The 26,745-nt window shown below is 41.3% G+C and overlaps 1 protein-coding gene across 1 annotated transcript in view; it reads right to left on the bottom strand.

The window, feature by feature from the left end:
* Positions 1-18,951, bottom strand: part of ZFAND3 (zinc finger AN1-type containing 3) — a 145,188-nt gene extending 126,237 nt beyond the window's left edge. Inside the window, 4 exon segments of the mRNA XM_075412803.1 lie at positions 18,483-18,597; positions 18,600-18,687; positions 18,689-18,852; positions 18,855-18,951. Coding sequence (XP_075268918.1) covers positions 18,483-18,597; positions 18,600-18,687; positions 18,689-18,852; positions 18,855-18,951 — 464 coding nt within the window.
* Positions 18,952-26,745: the final 7,794 nt, after the last annotated feature.

The following is a 26,745-nucleotide window of genomic DNA, read 5'->3' as shown; positions in this document are numbered from 1 at the left end:
GTGCTGTATCAAACATCACACCCTGGAATGCTAGACTTTACAGCTGGCTGGACTCAGGGACTATTTCTTACCCAGTGCAGGCATTCACATCTCACTGAAACTAAAGGGGCTTTTTTGGGTGCATGTATCAATCGTTTATTATGGCAAATAGTGGTGGTAAAAGTAAAAATATTCCAAACTACTTTTAAGTTCACAGCATTGAATGTTAAACATCCTTCGCCCTTCCTGCTCTCCTCCAAATATAATAGAAAAGTATGTGAATTTGAGAACCTGCTGATTCAGGATACCTGAACTTAAGTTGTATTTTAAACACCTTTTTTTTCATAACCATCATCTAGATTGTTCCCCCTACCTTGGGCAAAGTGTTCAGTAATTCTGTCCTGTCCCTACTTCAAGCAATTTACTTGATTGCCCTGTTCAGGGGAAATCCTATTGCTATCAGGGCTCCCAACACACTGTTACAGTATTCATTCTAAAGCACAAGGAAAGGGAGATAAGGATAGCAGAAAGTTTCCATTGAGATACTTCAACATACTGCACGACAAGGCTGCAGAGAAGCTTGTACAGGAGTTAAAAAGCAACATGAGAACAGACCTGCTAAATTCAGGATTTCCAAATTTTTCCCTCAAACTTGTAGACTCTTTTGTGGGCTCCAAACATCATCATGCAACAACTCTGCATCTTTTACAGAGGAAAATGACAATACCTTTTTGAAACACAACACACACCTGAAGTCATTTCCAACTCAAAACTGTCTGGAAATAGGTCAAATGACCCAAAATTAGGTATACTGCTACAGCGACTGTCAAAGAAATACTAATAAATAGAATACGAACATAATGCTGAGAATGTATTTCTCCCAAAACAGTTTGTGAGCAGAAATGATAATAAATTACTGTGGAGTGATGCATCTTACTAATGGGGAAAATGTATATTTTTTTAAATACCCAAGATGGTTTTTGCCAGGAAATAAACACACAAAAATAGTAGCCAGTAAGAAGTCAAAGAAATACTGCCTTATGACAGTAAATAATTGTTGGACATCTATGATGAAAATAATTACATTTCCTGTCCACAGCCATAGAAAAACATTTCATATTGATATTTAAAATAAGTCATCATGTATTTATGACTCACTTTAACATGTGCAAACCATGGACAGAGATACAGTAGCTATCCTCTTCTATGGCATTTCTTCACTTGAATGTTCTCAAATTTTACTACAAGACTGAATGCGAACTACAGATAAATATACAACAATTTTTGCTCTGTTACCCTGACAGCTGGGGAAAACATCAGAATGTAAAATTATCATTATTTTTTCCAACGTGTAACTCATTTCAAAGTTGTTAAAAACTGCAGCAATATACACATATTATAAAAAGAAAAGGACTACGCAACTACATTTTGAAATGCCCTTAAGTCATGCACAAGCCTATCAAATGCTGACTCTGCTACTGAACTAAATCACCCTACTAAGATAGTCACCATGTTTTTGGCTCTGGATTCAGTCCTACAAGCCTACAATCACTGTTTGATCACATTACATAAGCAAGGATAATAACGTAACATTTTCAATGGCTCCTGAGTGTCAATGGGATTTGACACACAAGTCATTTAAATGCTCTGCAATCACTTATTATATTTGGACTTTCAGTGAAGAACACTCAGTTACAAGAACTATGTTTGCCTTGTTGCCCATGAAAGATAAACAGTTCTTTTCAATACTTGAAAGTGTACAAAAAGGCTAAACAACCTCAGCAAGAGAAACCCCAGTAAGCTGCGACTGCAGTACTCTCTAGGCTGAAAATGTCCATTGATTCATGACCTCTACCAAGTAACTTCTTTTTTTTTCATTTTCATGCTCCAAGGTGGAGAAACAAGCTTGAGCTATTCTTCTCACAAATCTCTTTCAGCCTTATGCATTCCAGTATCATCCTCACTCCTGTTAATTACATATGAGAGGCAAAATTGAGTCCTTTCTTACTGTTTGTCCCCCGAAGCTGGAATTTGATAGTACCCATCCACTGCAACAAAAAGCTGTTCTATGCTTCCTGTGGAATTTAATTCAAATGACTACCCACGGATTGTATGGTGTATGAACAACCCTGCCCTCCGCTCTCACCCAGTCACCATTCAAATTTTGCTCCTGTAAGACACAAGCAAATAACCAGTGGAGAGCATTCAGCATTCCCCATGCACACCTTCCATTTATAAATTGCCCTTTATGCTTGCAGTAAGATAAATAACTTGGTTTTCAATCCCCTATGCATTTTCCCCAATTTTATAACTACATTTTTGTAGCTGAACTCATTTGTACCTTTACTAGCCTCAGGTATTTCCTGGTCTATGTTGTATGACACTTCTCCTCTTTTACCCAATTACTTTGGGAAGCAATTCCATTTTAGGATTTTGAAATATTCTAGTGCAGAACACTGATTTATTAACAGTTGACAATGTCACATAATGTCAACTTGATAAATTATTTTTCCAGTTTAGGGTGCTCTGCGTCTCGAAAGTACAAATAAATATTTTCATATGATTGCTCTTCCAAATTTAGGCTTAGTAAAATCGAAGTTTTAATGAAAAATGTATTTATCTTATATTTCAGTCTCTCCGTGGCAGCTCTGCAAAGCAGGGTGTACATGGCTAGCGCTTACAAAGAATAACAAATCATGTAAAGCTCACAGAAACAAGGAAAAGGCTTTTTTTTTTTCAAAAAAAAGGCATTTCCTATTAATTTTCTAATCTTAGCAGTGCAGCAGTACAAGAAAGTGTCCTACAATCTGCCAAAACATAAATAAAACCTGCTAATCTCATCTCCTCTCAGCATCTAACTAATGAGAAATGCAACTAAGTAAACACTGTGCATGCTAAATCACAGGGGGGGTTAGTTAAACGTTTAGCTTCATAATCAAATATGCTATCAAACAGCAGTAACTCTTGTTTGGAAACAACTTTGACATAACCAATCTGTTCAGTTAATCAGTGACCCACAAATCTAAGCTCCGAAATTTAACTAGTTTGACCTACATCAGTCCACTTTTGCATTTTAAACATGCAAGTTCTGTTAATTCATACAATTCATTCAAGACAAGCGCTAGCTTATTATTCTGAACTACATAAAGTCCGTTAAAAGTCTGTTTTAAGTAAATAAATTATCAGGATCTTTCAAACATCTTCAACATGAATATGTTACCTACTCCCCCAACATCTGAGGTAAAATTGTAGAAAGTATTGGTATTTACCATTCTATAACCTGTACCTTGCTTTGTCGTAATACAATTGCACATAAGCAGTGTTTTTTTTCTAATCAGCAAGAGTTTTAAGCAGTATGTGGAGAAGTCCGCAGTGTCTACATAATTAACAAGACAGACCAAATTTTGTGCCTAGCCACTTGACATTTTCCTTATAAATTTATAACTAAAGCCTTTATGCAAGTACAGCAGATCTAAAATTTAATGGCTGGAGGACAGAGAGAACAAGGTCACCCAAAACTGTTAAGTTTTATTCTCTGACAAAAATAAAAATACCTAGTTTTTCTTTTCTACTTGTGAGGACTTAGAAGAAAACGTAACAGGAAAACTAAAAGGATAATCAAAATGCGAACGTCCTTTATCCCCCACCCTCCCCCGCCCACCTCCTTCAAAATTTTGCCACAGTCTAAATTAATTCCTAAGTGTAGACATTTGCGCTAGCCTTTCTCATGTTGTACCTTGAAAGCTCACGATCAGGAACTCCTGTTCCACCCCTGCTCAGGGGAAGACCCCTAAGCAAGACTGCAACCGGGGCAGAGGGCTGTGTGGCCCAACTGTACCAGTAGCTCCCTTTTCCCACTCACTGAGTTAGTACTGGTCATGCAGCCATGAGAAATGAGCCGCTGCGTGTGCCGTGCAGTGGACGACAGGGCAGAACAGCACTTTCCAGAAGCTGAGTCAGATGTGAAGTTGGGATGAGACCCCCTACTTCATGCACTGTGCCTCTCTCCTATTTCACACAGCACACTCCCCAGGTCTCAGGCAATTGCACTTCAATTACCAGGGCAGAGAGAATTCAGCATGCACGTTTTGCTTTAAAGTTCAAGGGCTTTAAGCACCTAGTGAAAAAACAATTCTTCAACCCCCATCCTTCATCCCGTGACAGGAGAAGGAAACATTTACACAGACTGGTATTTCGGCTTTTCCATCTTCGGTGATCCACATTAATGCAAACGCAAACTGTAATCTTCACAGCTGTCACTTTCACAAGGTAGCTTTTACTATTTTTTACAATTTTTTTAAATGGTTAAAGTAGACAGGCTACGTTTATTTACATGAACCAAAAACCGGAAACCATTATATTATCCATATCATATTCCTACTTTGAAATAACATGGAAAAAGTGTGGAAACAAGCCTCAACTTCTTATTTTCCTCTGCTAATCAAGACTGAAGGTATAAATCACAATCAGTAGATTTATTTCATCTAATTCAGACAGTGATAAATCAGAGCCAAGTTAAATATTTCATTTGCATGCATGCAGAGCAAACAGCAAAGCAAGGCTCTTTCGTTAGATCAGCTTTTTATGCATTTCTGAAGGTAATCTTAGGCAAAGGCACGGTAACCAAGCACAGACTGATAATTAACAGTACATAATAAAAACGAGCCCCATAACATTACCTCATCCTGAACTCTCATCCCAGCTATGTGTAACCTTCTCAGTACAAAAGGAGAACAAGCAAGTTTTAACTACCTAACCACTATGACAAGTTGCAGCTGCAAACTGCAACTCTACGGCTTCATTAACTATGTCAAATTAATGTTGAATCCCAAATAGAAGCAGGAGTTAAAAGGAGTTCTAAAAATTAGGCAAGCAAGCAGCAGTATCAGCCCATAACTCTTCAGTCATCTCTAGTCTTCAAGAAAAATAAAATAAAGAAAAATTAATGTTTCCATGATTCTGCCTGACTTTAAGCTTTTAATCATACATCTCTGCACCTTCTTCAGCTGCAGCCTTTACTTACGGAAGACCCCTTCTAAAAGGGGACCACACAATCTTCTCTCAGTCTCTGCTTTCACCAAAGCACTGCAGCAGTCTGGGAAATTAAGTGGCAGGTAATAGAGTTAAAAAAAAAAAAGGTGTCTCTAGCTATGAAACTAATGAATAGCAAATATGTAAATTGAGAACTTCATGCACATTGTTTTCTTGCCCCCTTACTTCCCAATACTTTTACTTAATGCCCTGCCTCCTACAAACAGCAGACAGATGAATTTTTTTCATTTTTAGCTCTCTAAGCATCACTTGTCTCAAGTCAATTTATGCAGACATTTTTGTTCTGTTATGGGAAGGTAAAATGCTATCTACAGCCTTTCAAAGAAAAGTGTTTACACTCAACTAATTCAACTACAATCAAAGTGAATTAAACACATCTGTAGCTACCTTTAGATGGTACAAACTGAACTAGCAGCTTTTATCTTTTGAGATAAGGGTAATACTGCATTCAGTCTTTGCTATATATAGTGCCACTTGGTTTTAACAGAAACAGTGGTTTCTGAACAATATCCACAAGTTAAACAGCTGAAAACAAACATACAGAAACATTAACTCAGGCCATCTGTCCAGCTAGCTGGTAGAAGCCACTTGTCTCATGATCTAGTAGTAGTTTTGTTGCAGCCATGATGACCTAAGGATATAGGCAAGATTGATTTTGGGGACAGGGGTAATATCTAGGTATATACTTAGAAAAAGTAGACCAGCTTTCCTGTATACTGAAGAAAAGCCTGTGCCTCCAAAAGCTGGTCTACTTTTTCCAAACCAGGTACTCAGCTGTGCTACTAAAAAAGTAACATCTACCTTCACGATTTGTCCTGCATAGATGACGAGGGACAAGAAAGCTACGCAGAATAAAGGAAAGCACCGTTGATTAACCAGCTAATAATAAATCCCCAAATAAGGATTATGTACAACATTTCCCTTACCCTCTTCTCTAACTGCCTTCACAGACACCCAAAGAACACAAGTCTTTGGAGCTCCCATTTGTGCCATGATCCTATCACGTAACCTTAAAAAAGTACAAATCCATTCGGACCATAAACTGTATTTATTGGTTGAGTGGCCTTAAGCAGTCCTCAAAAATAATTCAAAAGATAAATCAAAATCATCTCTAATTTTATCTTTATTATATTCATACCAGGAAAAATACCATTAAAATAATTAGTCAAAGTCATGTTCAAACAGAAAATGTTTCTTTTACAGCTGTTTTCATCCTGAAAACTAATAAATACATATGAGCATTCTTTGGTGCTACAGTAAGTCATTAGCTACACAATACATCTACATGAGTGTTGCAGACGAAGCCATTTCAGTTTTTATAATTCTGTATCAGAAGTTGTAAAGAAATTAAAGCTGTATGTGTGTGTCTGTGTACATATATATAAAAATAAAAATCCCCACACAATTTCAACATTTCCAACCACAACATAAAGACTACTTAAAACCACTTATCTATTGAAGTTTACAACAAACATGTTGCTAACCGAAGTCAGAAACCCACTACTAAATCAGCAAACTGAAATCATAAGGACAGAAAGAGCGCTAACAAGAAAGCGGCTAAATCACTTTCCATCTCAATGGCATCCAGGAGTGTTCTGGGAATCTGATCTGAAGGGGAAAACAAAACAAAAAAAACAAACCAAAAAAGCAACCAATAAAAAAGAAACCAAAAATCACAGCAACCTCTGAAAGCTGTAAGCTTAAGTTTCTCAAAGCCCTAATCTAGTTCTGTTCAATTTGGGTTTCCAATTACAGCAGTTTCAAAGGCAACCAGTAATTTCAGTTATCTGAATTTCAGACACATTTCAAAAGACGTCAGCTCAGGCAACTGAATTCTAACCTGTAATGTTAAGAGTTCTTGTTATGCTGCTAAGTGATGGAATTTCCAGTATTTTGGTTTACTTTAAAACAATGATATAACGTATCAGTTTAGTTTACTATATGATATACATCACCCTGTTTTTTCTTTACCTTTTGAATCTGTCTTTACAGGCCACCTGAGCAGGACAGGAAGTGTTAATTATTCACCAGAAAGATTTCTGGTCTTTCCTGAATTAGTCACACGAGAACATTAATAGTCAAAGGAGAGCCCGCATCACAGAATAATGGATAATAATGGGGTCCTATCTTCATCAAGAGTACTGCAAAACCACCTGAGACTTGCAGATGTGTAATGCAAGGCGGTTCTTGCTCTTCTAATTGCATAGCAACTCTTCTGATTGAAAGAGACTTCCTCCACCCACCACAAACACTTCCTTCTACACGAACACCCTTGGAAACAACATGTCAATGGGTCAATACTGTCCTAGAGCAAGTTCCGATTCAAAACAAACACCTCTCTCTAAAGCACAGAGCTGGAGAAGCTATAAATACTCCTTGCTACCAAGTCTTTCATTCAAGGCTCCTAAAGCACTGTGGAATTAAATGAAGAGTGATGATTCACTAACGAAGGAAAACATGCAAAGGGAAAAGCATGGACCGACTTTCATACAGTGCATCAGTGGCAGAAATAGTAACAAATCTTTTCCAAACTTAACTGCCAAGAAGAGGACTTTTATTAAAAAAAGGAAATATTCTACTACCCTTATCTGTATGGGTTCATAGCCTCTAAATTCTTGTAATTAATGGATGATGTATTAAAAAATCTGTATTAAAGCACAATTTCTGTATATTTGGAATCACAGTAGCCAAGAGAAAGTTAAAACAGAAACGTGCCTTGTGTCCAAAATAAAACCAATGCTAACAAAAATGATTAGAGGGATGGAACATCTGCTCTATGAGGAAAGGCTGAAAGTTGGGGCTGTTCAGCCTGGAGACAAGAAGGCTGCGTGGAGACCTTAGAGCAGCCTTCCAGTACCTGAAGGGGCCTACAAGAAAGCTGAAGAGGGACTTTTTACTTTTTTTGGAGCAGGCACATAGTAATATGACAAGGGGTAATGGCTTTAAACTAAAAGAGGGTAGATTTAGATTAGATATAAAACAAATTATTCGCTGTGAGCGTGGTGAGTGACTGAAACAGGTTGCCCAGAGAAGCTGTGGATGCCCCCTCCCTGGCAGTGTTCAAGACCAGGCTGAATGGGCTTTGAGCAACCTGGTCTAGTGGAAGGTGTCCCTGCCCATGGCAGGGCGGTTGGAACTAGATGATCTTTACGGTCCCTTCCAACCCAAACCATTCTACGATTCTAAAATAAGAGAAGACCATATAGTGACATTCAACACTATTTATATAGTGACATTCTAAAATTTAACTAAGCCTGGAAAAGAAACCTACTCTAAAATAGGCACGTTAGAAATATCACAAACACTCCATGTATTTGACAACACCAGGAGTTACCAGTAGCGGTTAGTCCACCTTCTTAAATAAAATGAGGAGTCAATTTGTAATTACTATTTCCAAGGCAAGCTTAGTTTCAATTACTTTGCCATGAAGTATTAATCACAAAGCCCCAATGCCAAGAAAAAGATATTTGAAGTGTTCAAATGCTATTGTTAATCGCTTACTTTTGAAAGCTCAAGAATTAGTTAACACCTAGGGAAGTTAGTAAGTATATATGGATTAATCCTAAAAGCTCTTTATCAGTTATTGCACAGCTGACTGTTCATCCACACATCTATGTAAAAATGAAAAAACAAGATTTCAGCTGCTTCAAAGAACTACTGTATTTGAAACCATCTAAAATTCTGAGCATTTTTAAAAATTAAATCATGATGCTTTCCATACCAATTTTTTCCTATTAAAAACTGAATAACAAGACTAAGAAGCTTGTGAATTAAAATTGGAGACAAACTTTATTATGGAAACACACCATGTTCAAAGTGTTTTCATTCCTTCAAAGAAGTACACAGTCAAAAGTTGATTCTAAAAATAGAAATTGTTAGATTTTAAATTGATTAGCGTGTTAACAATTCAGGGGAACACTTGATACCTATTTGCATGAATAAGCAAGCATTTGTTAATACATGGACAATTTTAGAAACCATTATTGTCCATTAGTTCACTGAAGGAGATTACTAAATAAAGGTAACACTAGGACACTAAACAATGAACAAGCACTACTGCATCCGACAGTAATACCTCTTCCTGCAAACTGGTGTCCACAATACCTGACCTAAGAACCACCCCTTTCTCCAGCTAAAAATGCATTTCATGGAGTAATATTGGATACCGATTAAAGAAAAGTTTCAAAGACAGTTAATTATTTATAAAAAAGATAAACTCCTTAATATTGACATTATCTTGGACCAAAATAGCATCTAATCAACAGTCAGAACGACAATACAATTTCCAGTACTGAGGGACTCTTGCTAAATGACAGCATTTTGCTTCCTTTATATGTGCAACTTCCTCTGAGACACTTCTAACAACATATAATTAGAGACCAAAATGCTGCTGTTATGGCGACAGGGCTGATCTCAGTAACAGTCACATTGTGAAGGCCGGTTGTATTTTAGCAATTAAGTCAATAAGGACATGACTTTGGATTCTGCTTTTCTAAGTGCACAATTAGGAGGTTATCATAGAAGTAGCCTGCTGTTGTTTTTAAAAAAACACTTCTTCCATTCTAGTCTTGTGCTCCTTTCTTCTCCCCCTTCCTTAGGTGCTTAGGAATTAAATAGGACTTCTACACTCAAACAAGCAATAGTTAAATACATACATTACCAAAACAGGCCCTCAAATGAAACAACTCACCCAGCATCAGATACTACATAGACTAAATAGCTAGAAACTGACGACACTGATCATCAAACAACCTCTTCTTCCCTCAGTTTGTCTGACTTATTAAAATTACTGCAGGAAAAACAGTTTTTATCTTCATTCAAAATTTTTCACTACTTCCAGTTAATCTCTTTAATTTACACCAAATAAACACTGGAAATCCAATACTAGCCAAAGTACCTTTATTAAAGGACATCATGTCAATAAGACTAATTTTAAAAATAAATTCCCTTAAACGACTAATAAAAACACTGCAAGATTTAGAAACTGAAATTTATCTTCCTCCTATTGACCTACACACTTCAAGTTCAGAGCATGCATATGTGGCCAGATTAAACAGGAGGAATTGAACAGGATACCTACAATACTTTCATAAATAACGTAGGGCAGAATTCCCTGCTGCAGGAAAGACCCGAGAGGGCAGATTAAATGTAAAAATACATCAACAATTTCCTAATACAACTTCTCTGTATAGGCAAGTACTGCACTTACCACAATGCTACTACTCAGATGCTATTATCCGAGAAATTGAACACACAACTGCAAATGTCTTCCTTCTCCAACTCATGGAATACTGTAACTCTTCAATTAATACAGGTAAAGAATAATTTAGAGCTGTGTACTACAATACACTGTTTGACTTCCAAGTTGCAAAATTGCAAAAAATGTGTTAAAAAAAAATTAAGTTTAAACCCCACACTCCTTAAGCATATGAAATTCTCACTAATTCAAGATCCATCCTGCTTATTAAAAAAAAGTGTTACATCAAAATCTTACATTAAAAAGTAATAGTTGGGCATTTTTGCAGAACAAAAATACCAACCCACTTCTACTGTATGTTAATGTCATCTCCACCGTCTGAAACCATTGATCGTGGTCATCTACACAGGTTTCATCTTCAGAAAGTGTTTTTCAGAACCATTTTGCATTTGCTGCATGTAACGTACTCAACAGTACTTTCTTACATGGCCTTCTTACTGCTCTGAGAAGATGCCTTTCTAATACTTGCAACTACTCTGACCTAAGTTCCTTCACAAATCTGACGTCTGCGGAAGTCAATGCATGCTGTAGCTATGGCCTGATTTTTAGTTCTTCCAAAACCAGAGAAGGGACTCCATGCTAGTCAGCCCTGTCCAAACCGAACAGACAGGAAGGATTCTTGCCATTTGGGCAAAAGAAGAGGAAACAAAAGGGAGAACGTAATTTACCTGCCTAAATTGAATATGAAGTTTATCGCCGAGATCCAAATGAGGGTTTCAACGTAATCAAGATCAAATACTGTCCAAAAACCATTCACAAGACATTTGTGATAATACTTTAAGATACAAAGTTAGTCAGTCAAGGCTGTATATTTGAGGAGATACAGGAGCACAGTGACATTTTAAACACCAAATAATATAAGCAATATTTTGCTGAGAAAATACATCACATTCATCATTCCCACCAACTGCATCTAAAGAAGCCTGTGTCTATTTCTATGCACAAGCTTCTAATTTAAAATAATTTTTAAATCCAGTAACAGTCAGCACAGCATGTCAGTAAAAAACTCAAGTCAAAATCAAACATCTCCAATGAATATATCCATCAAGGACCATTCTCTCAAGCTAATGCTTTGCAGGACTGATTTCAACACCTTAAATGAAATACTGGGTTGTGATGATTCTATCAGTTCGAGCCTCCAACAGCTCTCCAAGCCTAACATGCAGCAACAACATTACCACTTTCGTGGAAGTTTGATGTTGAAGTGGTTAAAATTCATGCAATTAAAAACAGCAGCAGTGTTTCCTTAAAAGTTATACATATATTATAACCCTCTAACAGACCTGACTTACCATTAGAAACTTATGAGAACACAAAGCACGTTCAATAAAACGAAGCAATATACAAAACACAACATATCTATGCTACCATACAACAGTTGAACATTTTACTAATTGGCATTAAGACAGGTATTTCGTAGCACTAACCGTGACATAATCACTAGCACCGACCAAATCACAATACCTTCGACTAGTCTCAGTTTACACAAGACATGAAGAAGGTACTGACAGAGTAAGATAGAAAGAAACCTGGGAGTGACCTAGACACAGTAACGTTTAACCCCTCCAAGCTTCTAACAGCAGCACACAATCTACCTCTTTCTTGTTTCTTCCACTTGTAGAAGCAGCAGCTATGACACTGAATTTCATTCTGATTGATGAGGAAGTTAGTTAGATTAAAAGGTGCTGGATACATCTGTCTATAATTAGCACAGCATCCATCTAGAATTAGAGAGTATTTCTAAAACACTTTATATAAAGATTTTGAATAAATTAATGGTTTAAGCAAGTGTTTGTTTTCTCAAATTCTGGCTTCACTGAAGAAGTGAACAGACATTTTTAATCAAGAAGGCCTATTTTTGCATCTTCTCAAACGAAACACCCTCATACACCAGCTGTTTGAATTTATTCAGTCCTTAGAGTTATCACACAGCAAGATTAAAGGGAACAAAATGATTTTTTTTTTTTAAATAAAGAGAATGGTTAAATTATGGAACTACTTGCTGCAGGATGTTGTAAGGGTCAAGAGTACATATGGATTCACCAAGTCATTACACAAATTCATAAAAAAAGACCCACTAAGCCATAAATCTGTAAAACAGAGGACAACCTTACATCAGACTGCCAGAAGCTAAGGAGGTATACCAAGATAAGCATCACTACATGCTTGCTCTGTCCTTATGCTCATTCCCTCAGCATCTCTTATCACCCAAATCAGAAACAGGGCTGGATGCATCTTTGGTTTGATCTAAAACAGCTGTTTTTCATTAAATAACAAAATCTCCTTTCTGTTTTGTCTATTCTATTACGCACTGCAAAAGAAAGCTTTGTTTTCACATTCCTAGAAAAGAGCTTATTACAGTTAAAGTATTAAATCCAGTTCATCTGCTTTTACTTCGAGTGCCAATAACCCCATTCCTAAAGGTAAGCTTCTGCAGCAAATAGAAAACTTAGCCCTGATCCAAGATGTGGCACCTTGTAGCTGCGGCTGCAAGAGGCAATGGCTCTCTGTACAAAAAAGTGAAAAAAATTGTATCTTTTGACTTTAGTTGAAATGCTTTTCTAGTTGTATTATGACTGAGGGAAATCACAAGAACCTCACAATTTATCATTCTTTATTCTGCATATTCCTATTCAAGCAGGGAACACTACAAAGTTCAATTCCCCACCACCACTCTCTCCTCAGAGAGAAGCTTCTCATAATTCTCAATATTCTTGTAAAAATAAGATCCAGGCAAAGAATTTCAGTTTCTCTCCAATGCCTCTTATCATCCTCTGTAGCATTTCCTAGGAAAACTTGCAAATACATCAATCGCTCATCAGACTTTTTGTTTCTGCAGTTAAATAATTTCTCACTTCTATTAATGCAACACACCAGCAGACGTGTTACAGCAGTTCACGATGGCTTTAACTACAAACTGCTTAAAGTTCTTTTACCCAAGGATTTGACAGAGTATTATATAAGTTCATGCATAACATAGAAAAATACAATATTCAAGTATTTTTTGTCTTAACCGAAGACCAAAACAGAGTACAAGGACCACACTAGGCAAATTAATTACTTGATTCCAACCAGCTTCCTGTGATGGATGGCCTATAAACATTTGTAATATGTGAGAGCAAACAAGCTTTTATCTTACCAAAAAAAATTGTTTAGGTCTTGTACAAGGTAGTAAGAATTAGCCTTCCTAAAACATAAGTGTCATTAATTTATTGATTTAAATCAATTTATCACTTTAGACAGAAGAACTGACATTTCTGATCACCAATAACTGCAGAGAAACCCTGCCCCTCAGACAGCACTACCCACACACAGCCATCCCAAAGCACCTTATTTGATCCTCACTGGCTTACTATTCACTTAAAGACTCCAGTTAATACTGAAGTCTAATAAACAATAACCTATTTGGTAGCACATACATTTTCTTGCATAAGCTGAAAAATTTATTGCTTATTCTAGCCTCTGATCCAAAGCTCCAGTAAGTGAAAGCCTGGCTAAGGAACTGCATGGTATGAGCCCAGTGAAAACTAATTCTCAGAGGGAACAGTACATATTTCAAGAATTTACTCAAGCTTCATTTAGGAATATCTATGTGAGGTTTCAACAATAAAAGCAAAATTAGGTTTACGAAGGCATCATGCATTCACGATGACCTACTCAGCCTATAAGATTAGAAAGTATTTATCAAAAAGACAGTCCCTGAGAGTTCACATGGAATGAACAGCTGTAATCACAAAAAAAAAAAAAGGAAGGAAAAGAACAGCCAGAGAAAAGAATGGCACATACATATATAGTCATTATTTGTTTTGAAGCTAAAAGCAAGTTTTGGTGATAAGTCACCAACTAATCATGCTTATGTTAAATGATTCACCATTTGATAAAATGTTTAATTTTAGTAAACAAAATTGAGAAAAGAGACAGATTGGTATGGTAGGTGCCTGATGATGCATAAGTGAGTGGAAAATCCAGACTCAGAAAAACTCTGGACTGGGCCTGCACAGAATGCTTGGGGCACAATGGCTCATCACACATATGATGCACGCACTGTCAGAGAAAGGCAGAACAAATGATGACATCCTGCGAAACCCCTGCTGGCACATTCTCAAACAATATTGCCATCAGTTTTAGCTGACTACAGTACCTTATAGTTGCCAGAAATAAGATGAGACGAAACTAATCATACTGTGTTTTCAATCAACTTCCTGCTGGCTGCCACCATTTCAGGAATGGAATTCATTTGTTTTACATCCATTAACATATTTCCTTCTTTTCTGGCTCTAAGGCACTGAATGCAATGGTATGGTATCCGTCTGGACCATAAGAAAAATAAGCAAGAGTCACTACAGTACAAATAGAATTGTAAAAGCATCACCGTCTCCTCCATACTCATTCACAGTATACACTTCTAGCAGCCAAGGAGTATTTTACCTTACGAGTCTCATCTATGCATATAACCATGTAATAATAAAAGCCCCAGCCCTCTGATGAGCTATACACAAGTGAAACCTTTGTGGAGTCCTTAAAAAGCCAACAGAGAACAGCCAACATGTAGTTCATTAAAGCATCACGCCTCATCTCGAACAAGCCAAATGCCTTAACTTCAATATATACATATAGTAATATTTTCATGTATTCATTAACTTAAGAGTTGAAGATTTTATACGTGCCATAAAGTGAAACGGGTTTCTGAAATCCACCAGTCTAAGAAAAACCCCCAACATTACAGAGTCTGTTAATCAGATTTTTTCCAGATCATAAGAGTGAGACATTAAGCACAGCACTAACTCTAGATGAAGTAACCTAAAACAATAACTTGCGTATTGCACCCTTTCCAAACTCTGTCCACTAAGACTATTCCAATAACAACTGGGATAGTTGCAACTGACCAAAGTTTAAGATGTAAAAAAAGGAAGAAAGGGGAGCAAAGTATTTCCAAACAGTAAGTTGTGCAAATTCTTCATAAATAACATGAATACAGATGAGGTTTTCCCAGCTGAGATTATCTGGGTAACTGAAATCATTTTGTAAAATTTAAAGATCATGTCAGTGCTCCATTTGAACTTTACTTGTGCAGAATGACAGATTGGACATTCTAAAAAGAAGGGAAAGTCTGCAGAAGATTAAAGGATGGATTCCATGATCTTCAACAAAAGGTAAGCAAACATTAGCCCTTGACCTTAAGCAGATGTTTCAGAAGTTCTCAACAGTCTCACTCAAGCCTCTTCTTTCGGCTGTTCATTTTCAAGTCTCTTAGATCTTGAAACATCAAGAGTTTAGTAGTTTTCCAGTCACTAGAGAGTCTTGAAACCTTCAGGATCTGAATTTCTAATATAAGCCCAAGCATTTTAGAAGGAGAAACCCTCCAACATTAATGCAATAGTACATACTAGTCTTCTCCTGTAACCTGTAATGCCACTGCTATCAATGTGCATCTCAGGAGCTGTTTCTATCACTGTTCGCCAAGAGGCAAGTTTTAGACCAGAAACCCACAGCTTACTTCAATTTTAATGCTTCTTTCAGTATTTCCTTAACGTTTCCCATCTTCATGGATGACTGCTGAAAGTGTGCGTCTTGCTGCAAACAGTCCTGACTAAGCATTCCATAAAATCAACAACAACAACAAAAAAAGTAAAAATCACAATCTTTTATGCTTGGCAAAGTCTAGACCTTATTGTTTGACCCACTGACATTGAGTTGTTCTGCTACCACGTGGTTGGGGCTCACTCAGAAACAACCATGAAAGGATTCTCAACCATTGGACCAATTAGGACGAGGAAATATAAAGCAACACTATTCCTCCACATTACTTTATTTACAAATGTCATGGAAACCACTACATTCAATTACAAGTTTCAGAACTTTTCATAGCCTTATGTGTCCAGCAGTACAGAGCAAATACAGCCCTGTTATTCCAAAATGTGACTTGACAGACATATAAAAGTGACATGAAAGTCACAGATAAGACCCTGTCTTTAGACATGTTGCCGGTAAGAACCCTAGCTGACATCTAGAGGAGCAGAATTCCACCTTCTCATGCATATAAGACTTACTGCTGTCATGACTTACTTTCTTTGCAAAGCTGGTATAGAACTGTGACCCCTTAAGTACTCCTGCCAATGCAACTTCACTGGAAGGGCAGGTCTACACAAACTTACCAACTGATCTTTTCAAGCACTAGCAAGACCTAGGTAAATAAGGACAAGAGGACACTAAAGTTTCTTCAGGACTGAGAAGTACGACAAACTGTCAAACTTTGGAAGTTGACAGCACAGTTTTGAGTTTTGCTGGGTTTTGTTTGTTTTTTTCAGTGAAAAAATAGATACACAGTTTGCCACTGCATATTGAAATATACCTGGCAGACACTTTAACAAACTGAAAAACAGATTAATTTACTCACTGTAGTGGTGGAGAAAGTGAGCTTTTTATTCACAGTGTTGTCTTTCCAAAATATCTTACAAGAAACACCACTGCATGGATGACACCCTGGGGGGTGGCGGGGAAGAAGTGGGGAGCAAAATAACACCATTTGGCTAGCTGCTTATGCAAGGGAAATATATGTTAAAACAAAAAAAAGTAGCAGCTTTAAAGGAACGGGTTTTCTTGAGAGCCTCCTGTCACCATTAAGGAGATCCTCAAACACGAAGCATCAGATTTTCTTCTCATCGCAACACGCTGAACTAGCCAAGAAGTTCAGCCCAACAAAAAAGTTCACTTCCAACTTTCTGTAACACTCCTTTCACATCCGTATCATGTTACAGAAGCCTGTAGGCTACATTAGAGATAGCAGCAACTTGCTTTCCACTACATTACAGAAAACATCAGGCCCAAATATGGGAGCCTAACACAACAAAAATAAACAAAATAATTTACAGTATATTTATAATCTGTCTTGCAAGATCACTCCCACCAGGGTCATGGCATTTGTTGTAGTTCAGGCATCTGCCATAACTCAAAATCAGGATTTCATTTAAAATCCTGCCACTCCAATAAACCAACCAAATGTACAGTGACATTACTAAAGCACTCTTACTGCGCATCTTTTCTCTCAGCCTCCACTTCCCCAGAGTACCTTAAACTGTATGACATAAATCCCAAGAAGGTACAATCACAGACAAGAGTAAATCTCAGGTGGGCCCTCAAAAGTCTATTTCATCACATATTCTTTGAACTTTCCATAAATAAGATAATTAGGGACTAATGTCTCTGTGATATACATTAAAGGCACTTTATGATCATGTGTATCTGCCAGTATACCATCTGCCATGATACATGTGATAAAAAAAAAAAAAATCAATAATGGAAACATCTTCAACAGACATGACCCTAGAGGTCATAGCAGTTTAGCAAGGAACAGATTTACTTTGTTTTCACCTTTGGCAGACAGGAATGACCCTACTTCCTTCTTTCTACAAGCGGATCAGCCAACAGCGAGCAAGAACCTCATCCATTACGAGCCTCCCTGCCTTCATAAGGTGGAGAAAGTATATTTTTGTCCTTTGCCTTTTTCCCCTCATTAGTTACACTGCCCTGCCCGAACAGCAGCGAGAGGTCCCCGTTGCGGGGCGCAGGGCAGGGGTGGGTCAGGCACCGCGCTCCAGGTCACCGAGCCGGGCACCCAGGGGCTCGGTGAGGGGCTACAGGCAGGCCCCGCCGCGCAGCCCCCAAGGAGGGGCAGCCGCTCCCGGCAACCCGCGGGAAGCAAGCAGGGCCCCCCCCCTCCCCGAGGTGGCCGAGGGGCGGGGGAGGCCGAGGGCCGCCGCTCCTGGTCAGGCCGACCCCCCCCCCCCCCCCCCGCGCCAGGGGCCGAGACAGTCACCTCACCCGTCGGGTCACCCCCTGCCTCCAAGCCAGGAACAGACCCCGCCGGGCCCGCGGGAGGCGGCACAGCCCGCCATACGCCGGGAGGCAGGGGGACACCCCCCCCGCGGCCCGCTCGATAGGGGCCCGCAGCCGCCCCCGCCCCGGGGCGAGCTGCGGGCTCGGCCCCCGTGACAGGCCCAAGCCCAGGGCCACGACCTGGCCCTGCGCCCCAGCCAGCCAGCCTGCCCGCCAGGCCCAGGCCCGGGCTCGGGCCCTGCCCCCGCCCGGCCGCGGCCCCCCACCGCCTCGCCTTTCGCCTCCCCGCCCGCCCCCCTCCCCACCCCTCCCCGCATCGGGCCGGCTCCAGCCCAGCTCCTCCCTCGCCCTCGCTTACCCCCAGAAGCCGCAGGGGCAGCGCGGTGGCAGGCTGGGCGCCTTGCTGCGCTCGCTGCCGGCGTCTCCCATGGCGGGGCCGGGGCGCGGGGCGGCGGCAGCGGCGGGCGGGGGGGCGCGGGGCTCCCAGCCGGGATTCCAGGCCGGTCAGCTGGAGCCGGGCGCGACCACTGGGGAGGCTGCGGAGGGGAGAGCGCGGGAGGGGGGGCGGCCGCGCCCTGCCGGCCGGGCCCGCGGGGGAGCGGGGACGCGGCGCCGAGCGCTCTGCGGCGGCGGCTCCCGCCCACCGGTTTCTCTGAAGACCCCGCAGTCACAGCGGAGCGCGCCCGCCCTCCCCCACTGCTCGGCCCCTGACTCAACAATGTGTGTCGTGTGTCCCCCTCCTCCGGCGCCTTGCTTCCCCCTGTCCTGAGTGGGATGGTTTCGCCAAGGCACCGGATCAGCTGGGAGTGGCATATACCATAGCCCATTCTCGGGGGGAGGTCGGGTTAGGTCCGGGGCGGGAAGTAGGAGACAGGCAAGTTTGGAAGGCACCCATAGACTCGAGAAGGGAATGGACTTCTGTGGAGGGAGCTTAGATGGGGCTGGGGCCTGCAGAGCTACCTGGAGCCGCCGCCCTCTTTTGCCTCTACCCACACGTCAGGTACACAGTGGTACAGCCGGGGAGACTGGTGGTGTGGGGGTGCCGGTGTTGGCCGCGCATGCGCGGAGCGTCTTCAACGCGGAAGTTGGTCGATGGCGAGCGGATCCCCGGGGGCCTCCTTCGGGCTGCTCGGGGCTGGGCGGGCCTTCCCGGACCGGGGCTTGTCCGAGCCACCGGGGCCCAGGCTCTCGGCCGGGAGCTGTCCGCCCGGTGTAAGGGAGGTGGGCGGCCTGTGGGCACTCGGGGTCTCTCCGTTGTGGGTGGCCGCCTCTGAGGGACCCCGGTGGGGGGGGTGGGCCGGGCCTTGTACGCCGTGGGCTCCGTTTGCTTCCGTTCCAGGCCTCTCCGGTGCGAGCAGGGAGGGAGGCCTGGAGGCCGGGGAGGGCCCAGAGAGCGGTGGGCTGTAGGTGTTCGTCCTCGATTTCCCTCAGTACGAAATAAAATCGGCTAGGTGGCTAAAGTACGCGGGGATTTCTTTGCCTGTGGTAGACAACGCTCCCTGTATGAGGACGCTAGGTTGGCGGCTGGCTGAAGCTGGGAGAAGGGGCCCGCCTTGGCCCTCGTGTGTTGGCCCCAGAGAAGGGGACCTGCAGGAGGTAAGGTATGGCAAGCAGGGAAGCGTGCGGTGGGCACGGTGCTTAGGCGATCACCGGCTGCTGCCAGCCCTCTAAGGGACAGGACAGGAGAGGGGAATTGCCAGCGTCTGGACGTGAGAGCTGAGTGATGGGGATTGTGCTTCTGGTAGGGGTCTAGCAAATGGCCTTGAGCAAGTTACAGTCCTGCACTCGCTGTGCCTTGGTTTTGGCTGTGAAGTGGAAATACTGCTGACCCTCTACTAGAAGTTGCTTTTGATCAGAGTGAAAAATGTGGAAAAATACTGGTGTGGCAATGATAAAGGTGAAATTTTGATATGTTCTTGAGGTGCTGTTATGCATCTTATACTTTGATTTCTGCTTTGCACTTAAAGCCAAGGTTGCTGAACATTAAAAGTAATACACATCCTTAACAAAGTCCAGAGTATGTAGGTCTTTGTGAGCAACTACTTAATTCTGCCAACAACCTTTTGACTTGAATAGTCAACCTTCTTAAAGAATTTTATGTCAGATTAATTCACGGCAAAGAAAAAAGTAGTAATGAAATACAAGTATGCGCATGCTTAAAACTTTTTAATAAAAAGTTGGAATTTAATTGAAATCGTGTAAACAGGCTTCTTTTGAAGAGACTAGTTTGTGACAGATTTTAGTAATAACGGTTGTTCTATCAAACTGTTGAGTCTGGGGTTACCCGACTCCCTGTTGATGCATCAAGTGGCTCTTCCTCAGCAGCAACTTTGAATGCAGTAACGTTACTGAGTGTAATACTGATGTATGGTGGAGATGGGACGTGCATTGAGAGTTTTAATTGGTGTATTAACCAGTCCAACTGCCAACCCTCTTTAAAGTGTCCGTGGCTGCATACCACGCTGTGCGCTGAAGCATGAGAGCTTCCTCTTGGCACAGCTTGGAGCCTAGCTGCTGAGGCAGCACTGCTGAGTGCACCAGCAGAAGTGAGTACTTGAACAAAACAGTCCCAGCCTCATTAACACAGCCTTTAAGCCAGTAAGTCAATTGAAAATTAAAATTGTCTCTTACATGCTGGCTACCTGGACTACTACCAGAGGCTGTAAATTTCCCTCAGATAAGGAGGACATACTGGCTTTTTAAAGATGATTTGATAGTTGTTTTGTATGTCCTTATTTGCCATTGAAGTGAGCTCACGCTGAGTTAGCTTTTAAGTATTACAAACGTTGTGGAGAAGCGTTCTTTCTGCTCTGTACTCTTGCGTAATGTCAAATAAACCTTTCTAGATTTCGTGAAGTTATGTTGGGATAATGTCAAAATTCTAGTTTCCCATGGAATTCAGACTTTTGAAAACCCTACAGTGATGTGGTAATTCACTCCAAAGTTAAACATATGAAAAACATGAATTTAGGGATAATGTTATTACACAAAGCAAACACATATTAAGTATGATGACAATGAAGACACCTCAACAGCTCTAACACTGCCCACTACTAATGCCCTAATGAATAATCTGTGGGGGCAGAAAAATCTTTAGGATTACAGGATAGTTGAATACTATGGGACAGAGCAGAGGGAGCATGCGCTTTGATATTGTAATGCCATATATTTATAGTAATATATTTGGTCTTTTAAAGTATGACTTTTGCAGCACTGGTTTTGTATAATTGTAGTATTTCCTGTTTTGTTTAAACAGCACAAAATTTAACTTATTGATGTATCAGCGTTGTTTCCTGAAAATTTAGTGGGTTAATCTATACCTGCTTTTCTAAACTTTTCAATGTTTCGATTCGTGTCATGTTTCTTCGAATCATATCCACCCCAGAAGGTGTGGGTTTGTGGTGCAATGTGGCAGCAAGAGGAAGTACTGGTGTGAGATACTTCTTCAGAGGCTGACAGGGAGAAAACTGGTTCAGCTGATCTAAAGTGGACTTAGTCATGAACGGGGCATCGCGACCTCCATTCAGCGCATGGGCTTTTCCTCCAACAGATCTCCTGTTGAGGCAGGCCTCTGGCTCCCTGAGAAGTTTCAATGCTAACTGACATTTTCTCTAGCTTTTTTTTCATCCAGTCATATATATTCATATACGCAGAAAGTTGTCATATGGCCCAGATATAGCAAAGCATGTTTCAACCTTGGGAAGCAAATACGCATTGTAAACATGCATGGGGGAGGGGCGAACCTACCCAGTGATAGGAAAGTAACTTGAAGAACAGTAATGCCAGAAAAGGACTAGCAAGCAACAGTTTAACTATATGACAACAGAAACAGCTGATGTAATTTTAATTCTGCCTATCCAAATGCATGAAATAGATGGGGAAGGTGGTAATCCTTCTAATGGGACTCTAGTGGCCATGCAGCTCATCTCCGGGCATTTTTTTGTAGACAAATCAGAGAGAATGCAGAGAAGAGCAACCAAAAATACAGCTTGCACAAACTGAAATAGTCAAAAAATCTAATTTTTACAGTTTGGCCAGGGAAATATTGCATTTGGGGAGATATCATAAGCATACATTCATATTTAAACTTGTAAACAAAATGGAAGTTATTTGCCAGCAGGACACACGGAGTTTAGTAAAAGATGTAGAAGTGATGTCTCTAAGGAGAAATGCTTAGGACACATAGGGAAAGTGTTCTCATGGCGAAGTCTTGATTTTTTTACCTCTCACTGAGGTGCTTCTGGCTCATTCTCAGTGGCGCCCTGTTGCAGGATTAGATGAGGTAACAGACCTCACAGGATCAAGAGGCAAAATGCCACCAGATTTAGAAGCCACAATTAAATACCATTATTTCTCAAGTGTTCCTTTTTTTTTTTTTTTTCAGATATACTAGAAAAGCTTGTACCTGTATATAATCAGAACATTTGGGGGTTGTTTATTTTAGTATAAACATGATTGCCCAACTGAGATACATGTGCACAGCCGTAAAGTGGAGCAGGTGGAGAATGTCACAAGTATTGTGCATCTTCCTTCTCATCTTGAGATCTAAATTACCATAAAATGGTAAAAGTGACTCATGTGGTGCCAATCTGTTAGAGAGACTCTTGAACTGATTGAAATAATCACCACTTTTTATTCCTCTCCAGTAGGCAGATATTCTTAGTGAATTCTTTTCTCTTGGAAGATTGTTCTTGTTAAACCCTGTATTGAGGCTGAAAAATAAAATGAGCATGTGGGACAGGGCAGTGGAGAGGACGTGTGAGCTATAGTCATAGCTAACGATACAGGTGACCCGTTACAATGATTTGCTAGAGCCCAGGGCAAAGGCTACAGACCATGAAGACGTTAACCTGCAGCAGGTCAGCAACACAGATGTGACCCCAGAAAAGGTGGCTGAATTGGGAACAAGGCTGCCAGGCTTTCAAATACCTGCTTTTTGGTGCATAGCTTATCTCATTTTCTGTGTTTGAAGAGCGTATCTTGGTTTTTGTATGTACCTGGTATAGCAGGGTGTGATCCAGCTGAATACCTTAAGATTTGCTTATTCATTTAGTTTAAGTTAGGTGTCAGTGCAAGCAGTCTGAAGGGAGAACTGCCCGCACCTTAGCCTCTGGCTTGGGCCTCAATGAATCCTACTCAGTTTGCTGCTTGAAGAAGTCTCCAAATTAAAGAAGGCAAGCAGAGTTCATCTTGGCTCTCGACACTGGTTGTGTTGACAAAGCAAAGAAAAACATTTAACCAGCCGTGAATTATCGACTTGTGAGTCATGTAGATCAGATGGTTTTCATAGTTGTGTCTTTTTAAAACATGGAGCATAAGTTTGAAAACTAAAAGACAGGTTTAAATAGTTACAGCACAGAATTTGGACTCAGGACTTTGACATTCTTCTGGTTGTTTTAAGTCTCTCTGTGCCTCAGTTTCATTTTCTGAAATGGAAACAATAATAATCTCATGGGCAGTCTGGTAAATGAATCTTTATTGGATGGCATTTTTAGAAATGAGGAATTGCTGTTATTATTACTGTGACTGAGAGCATGCCATTTCTTTGCAATTAATGGCTGAATGGAGGGACCAAGGTGAAAGAGACAACTCTTATCACAGCCAGTTGCAATTTGCATGGATATGACTGACACAGAGGCAATTATTATTAATACTACTTTTATTTATTTCACACATATGTTAATTCCCCTTCCTGCCCCTTATGTAATCCAGGGCACTTGGAGAAAAGGACAAATGTAAAAAATGGGTGCAGTTAAACACACATTCTAGGCTAGTCTAAAAATGCCAGATAAAATATTTAAAATTATAAAAAAAACCACAAAACATTAGGCATGATTTAATAAGAGGAGAGAGGATGCCTAGAAAACAAAAGTGGGTAGTGACCCCACACAGAAGTGATAGTGACTAATACTGAAATCACTTACAGAAAAATAAACCTGCAGATGTTCTATATAAGCCAAGACTTTTATTATTAAGTATGAGACTTACGAATGTGTAATGATGATCACAATGTGCTAGCCATTTGCTGATGACGGATGGCAGACTCGGCAAAGACCATGCTTAGCCTTTGAAAGCTCTTTTTAGCAAAAGATCTCCAAGCACTTTTTTAAAAAAAAGGTAAGCATTGTTACAACAATTTTACCAGGAGGAAAGTGGCCTTGGAAAGTGAAACAAGCTGCCCAGGGTCATACAAGAAGGCACCTGCAGATATAGTAATACCATTCCTGTTGCTCAACTCCCAATATAGCAACCGATGCTGAGTCTGTGCCCTCAGCACCTAGAGCTTGTGCCTTGGGTGCTCCTTTAGCAACCCCCAAGACCTGCCTTCTATGCCCCAGGGTCCACGCTCACTTAACAGTGGCATCTCAGATCATCTTTGATGCAACTACTTGGTTTAGAAATTAAAGAGTTAAAATTAAATAAAGCACTATTCATGTCCTTTCATTTAAAAAAAGGAGCCTAGGCCAAAAGAATATAGTTAAATGGAAAGGTAGAAGATATTTATATATTTCTTCTGTTTTCTTTATCTGGCTTCTCTTTAGCATTTTCATAATGCCTAGCGCAAAGGGTCCTCCTCTGCACCTGGGTCTTCTGAGTCCTGCTGCAGCAGATAAACAAGCATAATAAAACCCTCATCTTGTATGAATATAAAACAGTCCAACCTTCATTAGACTGGAAGGTGCCTGCCCCTGGCAATCTGTTTGAATATAAGCTATTTCTGCTCTTTCCTCCGCTGCTCTGAAGATGTCAGACCAGGGACTTGGCAGCTGAACATATTTCCGGATGCCTCAATAGGTTTATCAATTCTTTGACTTCTGACCTGGTGTTTCTGAGCATGGCTGAGAGGAGCGGTAATTCCCTCATAAACGCTCCAGTGTCAGGGAGGCTTAATTGCTCCGCAGCATGAGAAAGTGTTTGGGAGTTCAGTGACAAAAGGTCTTAACAGAATGTGAAATGGGAGCCTTCAGTTCCCCCTTGCTGCCCCTGCCTGCTCCCCTCCATAATGTGTCCAACATTTAGATTTTTCAGGGCTGTAGCACCAACGTTAGCAGAGCAAACCGTGAGCTTGCTGTTTATGGTATCCAAGTGATCACAGCAAGATCAGAAGTTAGAAGTCGTAAGTGCAGCTTGGGTAATTTTGTAAACAGCAGCAGCACCAATTTCTTTTACAGCAAGTAAAAAAAAAAGACATTGCCGCTGGAAATGAAGAGCGTACAGAGCAGCTGTTTCAAATTTGTCTGACACTGTTATAAAACAAGTTTAAATTGTTAACAGTTGTACCCTTGGCACAGTTTCCCCTGCTGTGTGTGCCCTGATGGCTTTCCTTCACGCTGTACGACTGAGCTGCCACGTTTGTGCTCAGTCCCTTTGCCTTTCACATCCACTCCTCTGAGAAACATTTCCCCAGCCGTTGGCTGCGACTGGCTGGGCAGACTCTGGGTGGACTTGCAGGCTGGTGGGCAGGGATGCTGTGCAGTCAACCCCAAGTGTCACGCCATGCAGAAGCATCTGCTGGGCTGACCAGTGCTCGTGGTGGTGCTCAAACCTCCTGCCCTACTCTGTTAAATCTGTGTCACCTTCTAGCCCCGGGCTGGGGGCCACCCCTCCAGCTTGCCAGGGAGACCCAAACTTTCCCACTGCCCATTGCATTGAGGCAATGGCAGAATACAAGCAGGAAAGGTTGGAGGAGGTAGTGGCCCTGAGCAGCTTGGTCCTCCCCAGGCCAGGGCAGCAGCCACCAGCCTTGGACAGAGGCTGAAGAGGGAGGAAGAGGAGGTGAGTTGATGAGGGGCTGCTGGAGAGTCCTGCCCTGCCTCCTGCAATAACACAGCTGCTGTGGTGTGCTCTGCTCCCCTCTCCCCGGGGCTGGAAACGCTGGGATCTGAAGGAGGCTTTCACCCCCAGGGGACAGCTGCAGCTCCAGTTTGGAGGAGCTGGGGTACCTGCCAGAGGGTGAGGAGATAGTGGTCTTTGAAGGTGAGGAGGATGCTGAGGTTTTGAATTTTCCTGAGAAACACAGCAGGGGAATCTCTGTATCTCCCTCTGTCAAGCTGCAAAGCATTTCACTCAGAGTACCGCTGAAGTCAGGATACTCCATTTTGTTTCAAAGTCAGGCAAGAAACTTGAGGAGAACCTGGAGAGCAAAGCAGCAGGTAAGAAACCAGAGCAGCAAAATGTGAAAGAATTATTTCCAGGGATCTGGGAGAGTTAGGACCAGGAATCTGGAAGTGAAGCAGTAGAATTAGGGAGAAGCTTCTGACAAGATACCAGCTGTGGGGAGAAACCATGGTTTATTTGCAAGAGAAATAAATTTGATTGTGCAACAACACTGTAGTTGTAGACAAAGTGGGGAGCAGACTGGAGGAGAGAGAAGCTGCAGCGCCTGAGCTGCTGTGAGACTCCAGCTGCTGGTCCTTATTTTGGTCCTGCACAGCTCTGTTGATGCTACCTCTGGTGCAGAAAGAGGGATGTGGGGTTGGTGCTGGGGGGATGTCTGTTTTCCCATAGCACAAGTAGCAGCCCTCCTTTCCCTTCCCACAGCAGCAGGCATGGCAAGCCTTGTCTCAAAGTCTTTTGGACTCTCCATCCCAGACTGCGCAGCATATAATGCACACCTCAAG

This window comes from Opisthocomus hoazin, chromosome 2 (assembly GCF_030867145.1).
Source record: "Opisthocomus hoazin isolate bOpiHoa1 chromosome 2, bOpiHoa1.hap1, whole genome shotgun sequence".
Lineage (NCBI taxonomy): Eukaryota > Metazoa > Chordata > Aves > Opisthocomiformes > Opisthocomidae > Opisthocomus > Opisthocomus hoazin.
This window is presented reverse-complemented; position numbering and strand designations above follow the sequence as displayed.